Genomic DNA, 18,115 nt, shown 5'->3' on the forward strand with positions numbered 1-18,115 from the left:
CTAGGCTGGGTGCTGTTTTTGTCCTCTTCTCACTGGAAGATCTGTGCCACCCTCACCAAGTCTTGTGGAGATGTCCTTTGGACTGGGGCTGGACACTGGCCCATTGACTCCCTCTCTCAGACTTGGGGACTGGTATCTTAGTCTTTTAGTCTGTAACGGGTTGTCACCAACTTGGGGAGGTGGGGTGGGATTGGTGTGGTATCGAAGTGGGCAGACACTGCAGCCTGACATCACACACACACAACCCTGGGTTGCTGAGTGACTAAGGACCAGGCTTCCTGGGGTTGAAGTTCTGCTGTGAGGACTTGGGCAAGTGTGGCATTTTTTGTTTTGGTCTTGTGATATTTTTGGTGAATGTAAGAAATTCTGAGATGGGCGCTCTGCCGCAGAGGACCCCCCCCCACACTTTGAAGGACTGGATCTGACATGAAGTCTCTGATTGACTGCAGTGAAAACTCTGAACAGGAGGAACTGGAGCCAGCGGGAAACAAATTTCACCTGTTCTAAATCATTCCCATGAGCAGGTGGAAACTCCAGGGTGCAACATGCCTACTTTGGACATAGACGACAAAGAAGACCCTTTGGTGACAATTGCCCCACCTTGCTGGTGAAAGTAGAATTAAAAAGCTGAAGGACCCAACACAAAGCCAATTTGACAGCTATGTTAGACTCGGGGTGCACAAAATGCTTGTTACACCCCGCCCTAATTGACACACTGAGCCTCAAAACTAAGAGACTTAAAAATCCCATTATTTTCACTCAGATGGATGGCTCAGTTGCCCACGGGGGTCCTGTGGAATTCTGGACTGAGACTTTGGCCATGACATTGGGGGGGCACCCAACGTTGGTAGCTGGCACCCTCCTCAACCACACCCATCCAGTAGAACCTTTGGCACAACCCAACATTCCACCTGAATATACAGACTTTCTTGATGTCTTCAATGAGAAAAAGTGTGACCAGTTGCCTCCTCACAGAAAAACTGACTGTGCCATTGAAATAGACCCGAAGGCTAAACTATCTGAGCTCAAGATGTATGCTATGTCAGAAACTGAGAAACATGTTCTCAGATAATTTATTGACAAAAACTTAGCGCGGGGGTTCATTGAGCCTGCCAATTCACCATTGGCAGCCCCGGTGCTCTTCAGGGTGAAAAAAGATGGCTCCTGAGACTCTGCACAGATTACCGTGGAATAAATGCCATCTCAATTAACAATCAGTGCCCTCTTCCCTTAATGAAGGACATGCTATCACACCTATCGAAAGGAAAAATATTTACCAAACTTGACCTCAGAGAAGCCTACTTTAGGATTCAAATTCGGGAGGGGGATTAATGGAAAACAGTGTTTAACTGCCCTCTCAGTTCCTATAAGTACAAGGTCCTTCCATTTGGTTTGGCAGGAGCCCCTGGAGTGGTTATGCAGTATATCAATGAGATCCTCCATGAACATTTGTACAAAGGGGTCCTGGTTTATGTGGATGACATTTTAATTTATTCTAACAACTTCAAAGACCACGCTCAGCTTGTCAAAATAGTCTTGCACAAACTGAGAAATGCTAAACTGTATGCCAAGCTCTCTAAATGCAAGTTTCACAAGTCTCAACTGGACTATTTGGGCCATGATATTACTTCTAAGGGGCTCAAAATGGATCCTGCCAAAGTACAAGACATCATGGGGTGGGAACCCCCTCGCACCAGGCGCCAACTTCAAAGTTTTCTTGGCTTCACAATTTTTTACAGAAATGTTATACCCCAGTTTGCTCAAGTTGCTTTGCCTCTAACTGACTTGTTGAAAACTAGAGGGAGGGGGGCAACCCAGAAAGTTACCTCCCCAGTGGTCGACTTGCCTGGACTTCTGAAAGTCAAGCAGCTTTTGACCATTTAAAACTTCTTTTTACTAGGGGAACCCATTCTAGCCCACCCAGACCCAACTCACCCCTTTATTGTGCAAGCAGATGCTTCTGACTCAGCTATTGGGGCAGTTTTGGTTCAAAAAGATGAAACAGGTTTCCCCCGCCCCTGCACTTACCTCTCATGCAAATTTTCTGACTCTGAGCGCAACTGGCCCATTTGGGAAAAAGAAGCTTTTGCTGTAAAAACTGCTCTCACACACTGGAGGCATTTGCTAGAGGGTGCTCTTCATCCCTTTGAGGGTTGGACTGATCACAGACACTTCCAAGCTTTACAACCCCCCAGGAAATTGAATGGCAAACAAATTCATTGGGCTCAGTTTTTTAACCGTTTTAATTTTACCCTCAACTTCCTTCCGGGAAAGAGGAACTTTCTTGCTGATGCACTTTCTCGCCTCCCGCAGTATCACACTGCCCAAACTCAAATTGTAGACACAGTTTTCTCTCAGAAACAGCTTGGAATGGCTTGCGTAATGCGCAAACAAGCAGTAGCTGGGAAAGTGAAAGTGCAGGCTGACCTAAAAGAGGAACTGCTTCAGGCACTCCCTAATGATCCCTGGATACAATGTAACAAAGCCCAATTAAGTGAAATTGACAACGTCTGGTATTTTCATGGCAAAATCTACGTACCTGAGTCTCTTTGCCAAACCATTTTGCACCGTTCCCATGATATTAAATCTGCAGGTAATTTTGCCTTCACAAAAACTCTCCACTTGGTGGGGCACCAATTTTGGTGGCTCTCCCTTCATGCTGATGTACAGTCCAATGTCACATCATGCCACATCTGTACCGAAGCAAAGAGAAAAAGGGGGAAACCGCAAGGACTTTTACAACCTGTAGCCTCCCCCAAGGCTCCATAGAAGGAAATAGCCATGGATTTTATTGTGGATTTACCTGAGAGTAAAAACAAGACTGATTTGGACTGTCATTGATTTGTTTTCCAAGCAGGCACATTTTATACCTTGTACTAAAATCCCAATTTCTCAGCAATTAGCCAAGCTGTTTCTCACACATATTTATAAAATTCACAGATGTCCCATGCATGCAGTTTTCTGACAGAGGTGTCCAATTTACTTCCAAATTTTGGTGCGCATTTTTGAAATTAATTGGTGCCAAGCAATCCTTCAGCTCGTTGAGCCATCCGGCAACAGACAGAGTGACTGAATGAGCTCAGTCTACTTTAGAGCAATTTTTACATTGCTACATTAGCTTCTAACACGACAACTGGGTGGACCTCCTGCCTTTTGCAGAGGTTGCTTAGAATAATGCAGTTCACCAAAGCACTGGGTTTTCTCCTTTTCATATTGTTTATGGCCAAGACTTTGTTCTGATACCTGAACTTCAATTGCAACCCATGCCTGACTCCTCCATAGCCGACTAGGCTGCACAGATTGCCACTAATTGGCTGGTCATCTGCCAGGCATTAGATCACACCCATGAAACTCAGAAAAAAATTGCTGACTGTCAATGGCACCCAGAGTGGAAATTTAAAGTGGGTGATCTTGTTTATCTCTCTACCAATTTTTTACGCTCCCAACAATCCTCAAAGAAGCTTGCCCCCAAGTTTGTTGGACCTTTCCCCATCACAAAAGTTATTAATCCTGTGACTGTTCAATTGCAATTACCCTCCCCCCACCCTCAAAAGGCTTCACCCAGTTTTTCATTGCAGCTTGCTTAAACCTGCATCAGACCATTCTAAGTGGCACCAGCCTGCAGCAACCCCTCCACCCATCATGATCGATAGCCATCAGCATTTTGAAATTAAAGACATTCTGGACTCTCATATTTTTCACAAATCATTATAGTACTTGATTCAATGGAAGCATTTTCTAGATCCTGAGTGGGTTAATGCATGTCATGTTAATGCTCCTCTTTTAAACAAAAAGTTTCATGCTAAGTATCCTTCTAAGCCCTTTCCTTCCTAGCCTCATTGCTTCATTTATTTGATATCTGATTAATGTTTTTTAGTCTTTCTTGGGGGGGGGGCAGTATGTCAGATTCCCCAATCAAAGATTTCACAGAAACCCTTATTGGAGCATCTCCCATCATTTCCTTCTCTCATGTTGCCAGATGGGAGGGGGTGTGAAGTTGGAGTGTGAAGTGGTTTATTATGGCTATGGAGCACATCAAGGACATGGGGTTGAGATATGCCAGGAATACCATCTGGATGGGAGGGGGAGTAACATGGTTTCATGGGAAAGGGGACTAACTAAGGGAATGTAGTTTTAAGTTAGGTTTGAGCAGGAAATCTTTATTCGCAGCTTGCCTTCTGTACCATTCATTATGCTTCATTAAAACAGTTAAAGGAATCCCAGCCTCCTGACTGTGATTGTGTGAATGCTCGAATGATCAGGTGCTGACACTTACTCTCAAATAGCCCCATATATAGAATCAAGTAGAATCAAAGCCTATCAGATTCCAGAGTAATCTTCCACAATGAAAGCTACTGTATTATCTGCATTGAGACTTACCCACCAAATACCCTGGTCCATGGCAATCACTGCAAAATCGGGACTGTGGAGAAGTGTATTGTATGTAACTGTATTTAAACATACAAAGCTATTGAAGCGCTCTGAAGATACTCATCACCATTTTTCATCTTCTCCAAAAGAAGAAGTATTCAGGCCCATTTAAATAGGGCATTTTGAGTTAGAATCTTCCTTATAGCAGATTTGACTTCTTGATTCTTCAAACAGTAAATCAGAGGATTAAAAACTGGTGTAACTACAGTGTATAACAAAGAGATGATTAGGTCTTTCTCAGAAGAGCTACTGGCAGAAGCAAGCATGTAGTTGGACACTACTGGAATGTAGAAGATCGCCACAACAGTCAGGTGAGATGCACAGGTGGAGAAGGCTTTCCAACGGTTCTGCCATGACTGGAGTTTAAGGAAGAGGAAGGAGATTATGTAAAAATAGGAGAGAAGAGTGAAAAAAAGCAAACAGAAAGCAATTGAACCAGTGACAACTTTCAGCAGGATAAAATTGAGTGCTGTACTACTGCATGCTAACATGAGAAGCGGTTTGATGTCACAAAAAAGATGCAGGACAAGATTAGGGCCACAGAAACATAGCTGAGAGGTCACCACTGTCTGCGTCAAGGCATAAAAAAAGCCAGCGGCCCAAGTGGCCCCAGCTAGCATAACACAAGCCCATTTATCCATGATGATAGTATAACGCAGAGGATTACAAATAGCTACATAGCGGTCACATGCCATGACACCCAGAAGAACACCCTCACTACAGCCCAGAAAGTGGAAGAAGTGCAGCTGAGTGAGGCAGCTGATAAGGGAGATAGAGTGTTGCTTTAAAAGGAAGCCACTTAGCATTTTTGGCACAGTCACTGTAGAGTAGCATATATCCAAACAAGAAAGGTTTCCCAGAAAAAAATACATGGGGGTGTGGAGCCGAGGCTCAGCCATGGTGACTGCCAGAATGGCCCCATTTCCTAATAAACAGGCTACATAGAGCAGCAGGAAAAGTGTGAAGAGAACTCGTTGCAACCTGAGATCATTTGTTAGACCCAGGAGAATGAATTCAGACACTTCTGTCCAGTTCTTCATCTCTGCAAAGAGGGGAAAAATGTGTTATTTGAGAAAGCATCACAGTACTAGATATGACAATGTAAAGCCATTTTTCAGAAGGCATTTACCATTCAGTTATCAATCTTGTATTACATTCAGGCCCTACAAAGACTTCATGCTTTCATATATTACCATTAGATTTCTACTTTCAAGGAACAGACATGTAACACAGTTTGTCTGAAGTTTGGAAATGAAAGTGGATGTGGGGTGGAGGATTGGCAAAAAAGTGGAAAATGTTAGCTAATATGCCATTATTTGGAATTAAACTTACACATTCTGAAAAAAATAAACTGAATATATTGAAATGATGAATCAATGCACATAATGCCAAATGAGCAAGGGTAAGGATTGTATGACCTGCTTGCTTCTTCCATAACTCTGCTTGTGGGTTAATGGGGAAGAAGTAGGAATGTTTCATTGTATCCGGATGTATTCATATGCTTTCATATATTACTGTTACTGTTACTTTCATTTTTTTTTTCTTCATGGAATAGACATATAGAACACTTTGTTGTCCCTATATTGGACACTGACTTATGAAATTGAATGGATGGTAAGGATGAGTGACCTGCTTGCTTGTTCGCTCCATTCTGTCCCATTTCTTGTGAGTACAAGGGACAGAGCATGGAAGATCTTATTATATCGAGATTTATTTCATCCTCAAAATTGAGATTGTGAAATAAAAGTAAGTGGAGGCAAAGGGAGTAAAAGCAGAGAGAAATACCTTTGAAGGTAACAAAGAAAAAAGAAAGCAATGGTGTAACAAGAGAAAAAAATAAGAGAATTTGATTCATAATGTAGAAATAAGTAACAAAAGATAGATAACAAGTTTTCCAACTTACATGAAGCCTGCAGTAGGAAGCGACCAGCCTTTGGTATTTGAATAAACATGGACCATGATCCTATTTATTTAGTAACAAGAATAGATTTACGGTGGTAAATAGTTTGCCAGCTTTAGTAATGCTTGTTAGTAGAAACTTCTGGCAAAAGGAGCTGTGAGTGAGAAAGCGAAAGAGCTCTCCGGACAGCTGGCAAGCAAGAAAATTAGCAGATGTCCCTTCTTTGCGAAGCAGAGATTCAGCTGGGAAGCACTTTCTTTTTGGTAAGCAAAAGCTGCAGTTGAACGTCTTGTTAAACGACAATACCCTCGACCACCCCACTTCCTTGGCTATTTTACAATTTAATAGAAGAAAGAAGAAGAGACTAAATGTAGCTGTAGAGACTCAGGAAAGCCTGGTGAGTCGCTTTATTTCAAAATGGGTGGATGAACTGTAGAGGGATTAAAAGGAGAGAACAAGGACTACAGGAACAGAGTGCAAGTTAATTATTAATATATAGTAGCCATTTTCTTGCGACTATACTACTTCTCACCATATAGTGGATTTGGTGGACAAAAACTGTATAGCAAGTTTCTCCTTATAACGTGGTGGATATAACCTTTAAAATACTGTTTATATTATATGAACACTTTAACAATGAATACCAGGAGGCAAAACAGAAGAGAATTGGGAGCAGGATAAAATGATGGACTTTGAGCAATGTTTGAAGAGTTTTCTGGAAAGACTTCACAAACAATCTTGCGGAATGTAAATATAATGTTGGAAAAACGTTTTGAAGATTTTGAGAAATGATTGAAACAAAATTTAGATAAAATAAATGAGAAAATAGATGGGGAAATAAAAAAGGTGATTGAAACAGTAGAAGAATTGGAAGTAGAGAAAGAAAATGAATTAGACAGAATAGCTCTTAGAACTAAGAGACAAGGAATTCAGTTTGAGGTTTAGGGGTATACCAGAAGGAAAGGAGGATGAGATAGAGGAAATAATAGTCCGAACGCTAGCAAATTTACTAAATTGGGAAGAAGATAAGATGGAAGAGGAGATTGAGAAGATGTTTCGTATAAATTCAAAATATGCACAGACACATAATAAACAAAAATTCAATTGATTGAATTTTCAAGGAGAAAAACTGAAGAGATGATATTACATGCACACTTTGACAATAGAATTAGAATTAAAGGAAAAGATATTATTGTGTTTAAAGAAATACCGATAAGAATTTTGAGAAAAAGAAAGGAATATGTAGGTTTAATGGAAATGTTGAAAAGAAACAATATACCATTTTGCTGGGAGAAATTAGAGAGAGTAAGCTGTACCTTTCAGGAAAGGAGGTTTAAGTTGAATTCAATGCACTAGGTTAAAGAATTTCTAGAAAGATACAAAAAGGATTTAGACCATATAAGACAAATATCAAAGAAACTAGCAGAGAAGAGTCAGCTACAACTTCTAAAGAATATGAAGAATTACTGGTGTGATGGGTATTAGTTATATTACTTGGAACATCAATGGGGCAAATAGTCCCCAAAAAAGGGAAAAAAAAAATCTTTCACCATCTTAAAAATTTAATAATGATGTTATTTGCCTTCAAGAAACACTTATTAAAAAAAAAGTAAAGTATTTACTTAATATAAAATTGGGTAATGAATTTGAAACAGCAAACAAGAAAATAAATGGTATAGTAGTATATGTTAAATCTTATTTAAAACCACATTTGCTATTTTCTGATGATCAAGGGAGATGTTTAGGAGTTGAAATTGAAGTTCAAGATATGAAAGTAATTGTAGTGGGAGTATATGTACCCCATAAAGACACGGAGGTTTTTTATGAGAATTTAATGGAAGAATTATTAAAATATTCTTATACCAGCTGAATATTAATGGGTGACTGGAATGGAGTTATGATACCGGCATTAGACAGAAAATCAGATAAACAAATTAAAGATAAACAGGGAAAATTATCATTTTTTTTTAATTAATGGAAAAATTAGCTTTGATAGATACATGGAGACATAAAAACAGTTTAATGAAAGACTATACTTTTTTTTCTGATAGATTCAAATCCTTTTCTAGAATCAATATGGTATGAGTATCTAAAAACTTAGCAAATAAAATAATTAAAGTTGAAATTTTACCAAAAACATTTTCAGACCATAACCCAGTGAAAGTTATATGCATGAGGATCTCTAAAGGTACAAAATGGAGACTTAATGAGAGTATTTTTTTTTTTTTTTTTTAAAAAGAGGGAGTAACAGAGGAGTGTAAAAAAAATTAAAAGATTTTTTTCATATAAATTTGAATATTGAAGTGGATATTAGAACTGTTTGGGGTGCTAGTAAGGCTGTAATGAGGGGACATTTTATATCTTTGTACCATAAAATAAAGGAACAATATCGACAAAATGTGCAATTGATAATGAATCAGATTAAAATAAAGGAAAGAGAATTACAAGAAAATTCATCAGATGAAAATTTAATATATCAAATCAAACTGTTACAACTACAACTTGAGCTTATGACAATAAAGGATATGGAAACAAAATCATGCTATGCAAAACAAAGAAACTTTGAGTTTGCTAATAAACCAAGTAGATGGATGGCTTACAAATTAAGAAAAAGAGAGAGAAAAAAAATGATTACTAAAATAAGAGACAGTGGGGAAGATGTGGTAGATAACAAAGGAATTAAAAAAGCATTTTTCACTTTCTTCTCAAAGCTATATCAAAAGCAGGAAATTTCAGAAGAAAAAAATGATAAGTATCTTAATAACCAAAATCTTCCCAAAATAACACAAAGTCAACAACTCAGAATTGATGGCCTGATTACTAACCAAGAAATTATAGATGCGGTATAAAAACTTAAAATAGGAAAAACACTGGGCCCTGATGGTATATCTATGGGCTATTTTATATTATTTTTGGAAGAAATTTTAACGCCACTTAAAGATTTAATGTATTCGATTCTGATGGGGTCCAAGATACCCGAGTCATGGTCTGAAGCAGATATCACTCTTATCCCAAAAGGAGAACAAGATCCCACTTTAACTAAAAAATGATATGCAAATTTCATTGCTTAACAATGATTATAATTTTTTACGGCAATATTAGCTGGAAGATTAAAAATAGTCCTTCAAGAAATTATAAATAATGATCAAAATGGCTTTCTACCAAAAAGACAAATAAAAGATAACACAAGAACAGTGATAGATATTTTGGAATATGCATATCATCATAATGAAAGCCAAATAGCCTTAATATTTTTGGATGCTGAAAAGGCCTTTGATAATTTAAATTGGAGATTTATGATGAAGGTATTGGAGAAATGGAGTTTGGAAATGACTTTACGAGGTGGATCAAAGCAATTTATTCATCACAAAAAGCTAGAATAATAGTAAATGAAGAAGTAAGAGATAACTGTAAAATAGAAAAGGGAATGAGACAGGGATGTCCATTGTCACCTTTATTATTCATTCTTGTCTTAGAAGTTATTATTAGAGAGATTAGATCTGATAAATGAATAGAAGGGATAAAAATTAAAAAAAAACCAAGTATTTAAATTGAAAGCATTTGCAGACGACTTGGTGTTTACTTTAAAAATACCCATTAGATTTGATATACTATTTATTGAAAAAAATAACAGAATTTGGAGAAGTAGCAGGACTTAAAATTAATAACCAAAAAACTAAAATATTGGGTAAAAATATGACCCAAAAACAACAAGAAATTTTAAAGAAAAAAACTGGCTTTACAATAGAAAAGAAAATTAAATACTTGGGTATAATACTTTCAGCTAATAATAATGCATTATTCCACAACAACTATGAGAAAATGTGGTCTGAGATTAAACTAGATTTAGAGAGGTGGAGTAAGTTACAATTATCTCTTTTAGGAAGAATATCTGCAATTAAAATGAATATATTATCAAAGATGTTATTTCTGTTCCAAACAATTCCAATTTTGATAAATGGAAAAAAAAAAAAAAACTTTTAAGTTATGGCAAAAAGACATTTTGAAACTTATATGGCAGGGAAAAAAAAAAACAAGAATTAAATTTAAACTATTGCAAGATGCCAAAGAGAAAGGAGGCCTGGGATTACCTGATCTTAAGTTATATCTGGAAGCTTGTTGTTTTCTATGGATCAAAGAGTGGTTAATATTGGAAGGTTAAAAACTTTTACAGTTAGAAGGACACAAAATTAAATTTGGTTGGCATGCTTATATCTGGTATGAAAAAGTAAAATTGAACAAAGAATTTAATAATCACATTATTAGAAAAACATTACTTAAGATCTGGGACAAATACAAAGGAAGACTACTTCCTAATATACCAAATTGGATATCACCATTAGAAGCCCTATCAAGAAGAGAAAACTTAGGGGACCAGACTAAATGGTTAAGATATAAAGATCTATTAAAATTTGATCAAAGCAGTCTGCCTATTCTAAAATGTTGGGAAGAACTACAAAATGAAGGCCACACGTGTAATTGGTTTACTTACTTCCAATTAAATGAATGATTTAAGTTAGATAAAAAGAACTATAAATTTAAAAAAAGAAGAATCAGAATTTGAAAAACAATTATATTTAATAATGATCATATTATTACAAAATGTATAAAATCTTGTTACAAACAAATCAAGAAAATGAACAAGTTAAAACATGCATGATTAATTGGGCAAGAAATATTGGTTATGACATTCCATTAGAAAAATGGGGAAAAAATGTGGACTAAGGATTTCATTATGTTATAATTTAAAGGAAAAAAATATATATAAGATGATGTTTAGATGGTATTTGACATCACAAAACCTAGCAAGAATGTATAATAACACTTCAAATATATGTTGGAAATGTCAGCAAATGGAAGGGACATTCTATCATATGTGGTGGACTTGTAGCAAAGCAAAAAAAAATGGGCACAGATTCATGATATGTTTCAGAATTTTTTAAAGAAAAAGATGGGGGAAAAAAACAGATTTTTTGTTATTAGGTCTCTTTGATGGCGATCGACAATAAAAGTATAGTAATTTGATTCTTTACATGATCACAGTGGCCAGATTAGTATATGAACAGTACTGGAAAAGGGAAACTATTCCAACAATGGAAGAACGGATAATAAAACTTATTGAATTAACACAAATGGCAAAATTAACATGTTTAATTAAACGTAATATTATTTTGAAATTTAAGGAAGTGTGGCAACCAATTTTAGATTACCTGTATGCAGCTGATGAAAATGAAGCAATGATACTCGGTTTTGTATTGTAAAGAAGCAAATATTTTCAAATAAATAGTAAAATGAGAGTTCGGAATTATCAGGGGTTATATTAGGGGTTTTAATATATATCTTTAGCTAGTTTAGTCGGAAACCTCTTATTTATATGATCTGTATGTGTTGACACACATATTTTCCTTAGGACAAAGAAAAGTTAAAATCATAAGACATTATAGCAAGATGTGTAGAAATGTATGTTGATTTTTTTGTTAATTTGTTTTGTTGAAAAATCTTCTTGTATATATGTCTTGTAGATTTTTTTTTTGTAGAAATTTTTAATGAATAAAATCTTGCAATAAAAAAAAAAATCTGTTAAATTTGGGATCCATTGGGTTACTTTCCTCTCTCCAAATATCACCATCATGCTGCTTTGATTCAGGTTATGAGGTTTCTGCTTCTGGACAACACATAATATTCACTGTAGTTGCTTGTATACAATGCATGCTTTAGAGATCATTTGTTTCCACTGAACAGTAGCACAAAAATAAAGTGCAATTTTACTTACGTGCTTCCATCTGAATCAAGGTATCAGGCTGTGATCCAGCGCTCTCAGACTTTCCAAAACACAATGTGACTTCAGAGAGTGTGCTGTTCTCCAAAATATTAAACCTGTCTACAGTGGGACTGGATAATATTCAGTTGAATTTTTTGCAGTAGTAGCTATTATCTGATCATGGTGCATGAACCAGGATAGTTAATGGGATGCATTTGAGCCTTGCATATTTTATAAACCCAATTGTTGCAAAGAATACTGTCCAAACTCAGGAAGCCAGATGCACTCACAGAAACTCAGAAGAGATGGTTTATCTGCAGTTAGCTTCCACTGCTCAACTTGAAGCCCTGCTCTGAACCATTCTATTGACCTGATGGAAGCAGATTAATTCTGACATTCTCTCACCATCCTACACATTACTGAATACATCTCTAAATCTGTCTTATAGAGGATCACACGAAACTGGCCAGCATCTGACAGATAAGCAGCAGGCTGACATCTGTTCTCCATTGGAAGTTGCTTCCATGCATGCTTTCCTACAGACTGAGTTCATATAAAATACAAAGGGGAAAATGGATTAGGCAATGCATATTTTAGCATTAAACTTTTAATTCTCTCATGAGATACAGAAAGCCCGGTCCCACTTTATTTCTAATGGAGTGTCTCTGTCTGGGAACCTAGGACAAAGTCATTCATAGGATTCTTCTGAAATGCTTTTTCAGGAACAAACAGCTCTTCAGGTATATCATACTAGAGTTTATACAGTCTACAAATAGTCAGATGGATTAATAATAGTTACTTTTCTCATACTCTCATGGTTGTCATTCCATTTTCCCTCCCATTCTGGTCTTCACTCACGTACATTGCCATACCTCAAAAATAGATGTCTTTGCATTTCCACAACAGAAGGAATGTATATGTCAGATAGAAATCCTTTAATAAAATACCAATATCTAATGTCTATTAGAGATAATTCTTACCTTGCAGAAATTTCCTATCCAATTAAGTAAGAATGATGATTGAAGAGTTGCCTAAGAGCTGGGAGGCCAACTAGGTACATTTAGATGAGATACAGGAAATAAAACCTCATATCAGAATGTGACTGGAATGATTTGTAAATGCATCATGTACTTGGTTTATAGAATCTTGTTTGCTGCCATTGGGGAAAAAAATGATTAAGTGATGAAGCAATGTGCTCATGTGGGGACAAACCTGCTCAATTTGGAGCTGTAAAAAAAAAAAATTCATCTAATTAATAATGGGGGGGGGGTTGGATTGGGTTGGTTTGGTAAAGTGTAGGAATACATTTTTTTTCCCCTCCAAAGCTTTATAATAGTGCACAATCTCTTCTATTTTGACAATCAAACAGGAGAGTCTGCAATACTTTATATTTGATGTAGGTTCCATTAATGTCTTTTAAGATCCAGTATGGAATGGTGGTTAAGGCATCAGGCTAGAAACTGGGAGACTGTGAGTTTTAGTCCTGCCTTAGACACAAAACCAGTTGGGTGACCGTGGGCCAGCCTCTTTCTGCCAGCCCTAAGAAGGAGGCAATGGCAAACCACTTCTGAAAAAACCTGCCAAGAAAACTGCAAGGACTTGTCCAGGCAGTCTCTGAGAACTGGACATGATTGCACAAATTAAAAAAAAAAAAAAAAGATAAGCCATATAATGTCTCTCATATACTGTAGACTATGGCATATATGAAGTCCTGCATTTTGAATGTTCAGACCCACATGACAGAGTGGCTAGGATATCACACTTGAAGCAGGAGGTGATGAATTTAAGTTTCTGCTTAGCCTTGGATGTTTGCAGATGAGAGTAGGCTAAGCAGTGTCTTCCTTCCTAATTTACCTTGCCAAAATCTGATAGCCTTGCATTTGCTGTCCTGATCTCTTTAGAAGAATGCTACGCAATAATTGTGAGTGATAGGAGTCCTGCTGCATTGTCCATTCAAGAAAGAAATTTCATTGGAGGAAAGACCACTTGTGTTAAGTGGATTTTTCCCAATAGGAATGGCATTTAATACAGATAACACAACTGCTGCAGATTCATTGGTTATTTATTTTTACTCAGCCTGTTCTTCTGCCAAGTTCATTGCTGTTTACAAGAATTCAAATTAATATGCTTCCCTGCTGTTCCCCCCACCCTTTACCTAACTGCAGCAGAAACATGTCCTGTGCCAGAGCATGTGCTTTTTTGCTTTATCCCCATAACACTGATTGTTATGTGATTCTGGGGCTACCACAAACTTCATAGATGTAGAGATGGTGGATAAGTTGCAGCTACCTACCATAAAGCTACCAAGACCCAGAGAAGTGAAAACTATAGATGGCCAACCTTTGAAGGCAGTCCCCATTGTGAGGTGCATGGCTCCATTACATGTAATGACTGGAGGACACACAGAGTTACTACCCCTTTATGTAACAGCCTCTTTACAGGTACCCATAGTACTAGGCACTGCATGGCTGCAACCCCATAACCCTTCAGTAGATTGGGCAACAGGGGCACTCTCTTTCCCTTCCCCATATTGCCAGCATCATAAGTTGCAAACAACTGCACTCTCCTCAGCTCCTATAGCACTCATCAAGGCAGGGGGGTAGAACTGCCTGCCAAGTATGCTGGTTTTGCAGATGTCTTTGGGGACATGGCTGCCCTTCCACCTCATTGAGAGTGTGATTGCATGATTGATCTGAAACTGAGGACAAAGATCCCAGCCAAGCAACACTATCCTATGTCTACCAAGGAGCTAGCTATTCTGAAGGAATACTTGGATGTAAATCTCAAGAAGGGATTTATAGGGCCATCAAGTCCCTGGCCTCTGCCCCAACTTTCTTTGTTCCAAAGAAGCCAAACCCACAAGCCTCTTCCTCACAGAGATTGAGCAAGGGAACTCCCATGCACACAGTGCATGATTACAAGGACCTCAATAAGGTAACAATCCGGGACCATTACCCACTTTCTCTGATATCAGACCAGTTAGACTGGTTGCAGAGGGTGTGCATCTTTACAAAGCTAGACCTCAGGAACTCATACAACCTCATTCGGGTAAAATAGGGTTACAAATACCTGACTGCCTTCAATACCAGGTACAGTATAGAAAGTTTGAGTATATGATAATGCTGTTTGGACTGGCTAATTGTGGGGCAGTATTTTCCAGGTTCATGAATCATATGTTTTTTTTCTGACATAATTGATGCCTACATGGTAATTTATTTGGATGATAACTTAATCTATTCTGATGATACAACATCTCATGTTACAGATGTCACAAATGTGTTGCAAAGATTGTGAGAGAATAAGCTTTTTGCCAAGTTGGAAAAGTGCACATTTGATCTGCATCAGTTAGACTATCTGGGGTACAGGATCTCCACAGAAGGGCTGCAGATGAACCCATCTAAAGTGCAAGCAGTGTTGTCATGGCACCTTCCCCCTAATGTGAAAGATGTACAGTGCTTTCTGGGATTTGCGAGCTTTTACATAAAGTTCATTTCTAATTTCACTGACAAGGTAAAACCTCTCTCACAACTTTTAAATAAGGGAAGAAGATTTGCTTGGACAGCACATGAGCAGTCAGCTTTCCAAGAGTTAAAACAGCTCTTTGCCTCTTAGTCCCTCCTCCATCACCCTGATCCCTCCTGGCAGTTTGTGCTCCAGGCTGATGCTTCTGATGTGGCCATAGGAGTGGGGCTGCTGCAGGCTGGGAAAGGGGGAGGGGGAATTACTCCCATGCATCTTTTTCTCTTGCATGCTGTCACCCACAGAAAGAAACTATGATATACATATTCAATAAAGAGTTGCTAGCAATCAAGACAACATTCCAGGAGTGAAGGAACAGCATTTCCTATACAGGTGTGCACAGACCATAAAAATTTGGAACTAATGCAAAGTACTCAGTCACTCACCCCTCAGCTGATCAGATGGAGTTAGTTATTTTCCCACTTTGATTTCTATATAATGTATGTCCCTGGGTCCAAAAACCAACTACCAGACACCCTCTCCCATAAACTGGAATACATCCTGGTACAACAGCCAAGGCCTCATGAGACAATATTGCAGCCTTTCAACTTTAGGCAGCACTGCAAGGATGGCAAGCCAGAGAGGTTGGGAGCAGGACAGCAAGCTGAGGATCCCTTTGCACAAATCAAAGTGAAGCAGCTGCAAGACCCATATGTGAGGACCTGGATGAATTACCTCCAGGATGACCAATAAGGTACTGTTTCCCCATTTTCACTGGAGAAGGGACAACTCTGGCATAATGTCACCTGTATGTTCCCCTTCCATTAAGGGAGGAAGTGTTGCAACTTTGCCACGATAATGAGATGGCTGGGCATGGGGTAATTTTTAAAACATTCCACAATGTTTTAAAAGAGTCCACAAGGCTCTAGGGGACTACTGGTCGCCAAAAATGGCTGAGGACATAAGAGATTATGTTATTTCATGCCACATCTGCCGAAGTGCTAAATCATTTCAGGGGAAGCCAGCAGGATTGTTGGAGCCATGGGATACAGTCTCCATGGACTTCATAACCGGTGCAAGGATATACCTCAGTACTAGTAGCAGTGGATCTTTTCACCAAAATGGCCCATTTTATACCATGCAGGAGACTTCCAACAGACCAAGCCATGGCACAGCATTTTTTGGACCAGGTTTTTAGATACATAGGGATGGTTAATCACATAATAAGTGACAGTGACAGTCAATTTACTTCCAGATTTTGGAAGGAACTTTTCCAGTTACTAAATGTACAGATTCACCTGTCCTCTGCCCACCACCTTTCTACAAATTGGGAGACAGAAAAGACTAACCAGGTTATGAAACAGTATTTAAATGCTACAGCACATACAGCCAGGATAACTGGCCAGCTCTACTCCCATTAGCAGAGTTTGCATACAACAATTCTGTGCACCCAACCATTGGCATGTCACCATTTCAAGCAATGTATGGGGTCCACCCATGAGTTTTACCTAGAAGCACACAACAAGGAACAGTTCCTAGCACTCCAGACCTTCTCCAAGAACAGCAAGCAGCTCAGGAGCTATTAAAGGAACAATTGCTAAGGGAAAAAGCAGCATATAAAAGAGCTGCAGACACTCACAGACAGGAGAGGCCAGTGATTTCAGAGGGGGACAAAGTATGTCTCTCTACTAAGTTCTTAACTTCGAACAGACCATCAAAAAAGTTGGACTCTTAAGTTTGTGGGCCCATACACCATTGTGAGACAGGTAAACCCAGTAGCTTATCATTTGCAACTGCCAGCTTCTATGAAGGTACAACCCATCTTTGATTGCTCCTTACTGGTCAAAGAAGTGCCTCCCAGTGCTCTGTGATCCCATGATCCACCACCCCCACCAGTGATAGTGGATGGGGAAGAAGAATATGAGGTAGAGACAATTTTGGACTCGAGGAGAAGAGGGAATGGGATTCAGTATTTAATTCCTTGGAAAGGGTACTCAGAGGCAGAGTGCTCATGGGAGAATGCAAGAGATGTACATGCCCCAGGTTGGTGTACCACTTTCACCAGCATTTCCCTGACAAGCCACAACCTCACAAGATCCACAAAATTCCACAATCATCCGAGCAAGCAGAGACATTTGTGAGTGTGCAGGAGATTTCCTCAGAAGGGGCCCAAGGGCAGGGAATCACAGAGGCCAAGGAAGCTCAGCCATCGACTTCAGGCCTCCAGGTCCCAAGGGGGAGGGGTGAATGGTTCTAATTATGTAGGCGTTTTGCAGGAAGAGCCACCTGCCATGGAGGAGTTATCAGAAATGGAGAGGAACACTGCATCTTGGCTTTCATCTCTACCTCCACTGCCCAGTTCCCCTGAGAACTTGGAGGGAGAGACAGACTTTGAAGAGGCAGGATGACGTTATGGAATGTGTCTCTGAAGTGGGGGATGATGTGATGGATTTCAGCAGTGCTGCTGGTTCTCATGAAGGAGGGAGTGCATTCCAAGGAGGTAGAGGAAATAAGCAGAGCCACAGTCCAGGGGACAATGGTGGGAAAATGAAGAGGTTCAGGAT

At 38.7% G+C, this 18,115-nt stretch overlaps 1 protein-coding gene across 2 annotated transcripts; it reads right to left on the bottom strand.

Annotated features, from left to right (window-relative positions):
* Window positions 1–3,595: 3,595 nt before the first annotated feature.
* On the bottom strand, window positions 3,596–6,381 carry LOC134497299 (olfactory receptor 12D1-like). 2 transcript variants are annotated; one of them, XM_063302966.1, is made up of 2 exons: window positions 6,335–6,381; window positions 3,596–5,473 (listed from the first exon to the last, which is right to left on the bottom strand). In XM_063302966.1, the coding sequence occupies exon 2, from the start codon at window positions 5,469–5,471 to the stop codon at window positions 4,530–4,532; it is 942 nt and encodes a 313-aa protein (XP_063159036.1). In that variant the 5' UTR covers window positions 5,472–5,473; window positions 6,335–6,381; the 3' UTR covers window positions 3,596–4,529. The 2 variants fall into 2 exon arrangements, with proteins under 2 accessions (XP_063159036.1, XP_063159037.1); XM_063302967.1 differs by lacking the exon at window positions 6,335–6,381 and having other exon boundaries at window positions 3,596–5,550.
* Between the last annotated feature and the right edge of the window lie 11,734 nt (window positions 6,382–18,115).

This window comes from Candoia aspera, chromosome 4, assembly GCF_035149785.1.
Source record: "Candoia aspera isolate rCanAsp1 chromosome 4, rCanAsp1.hap2, whole genome shotgun sequence".
Lineage (NCBI taxonomy): Eukaryota > Metazoa > Chordata > Lepidosauria > Squamata > Boidae > Candoia > Candoia aspera.

What these genes read in the sequence shown, in the direction of transcription:
- LOC134497299 (XM_063302966.1), bottom strand. Translation starts at nt 5,471, where the DNA reads ATGAAGAACTGGACAGAAGTGTCTGAATTCATTCTCCTGGGTCTAACA.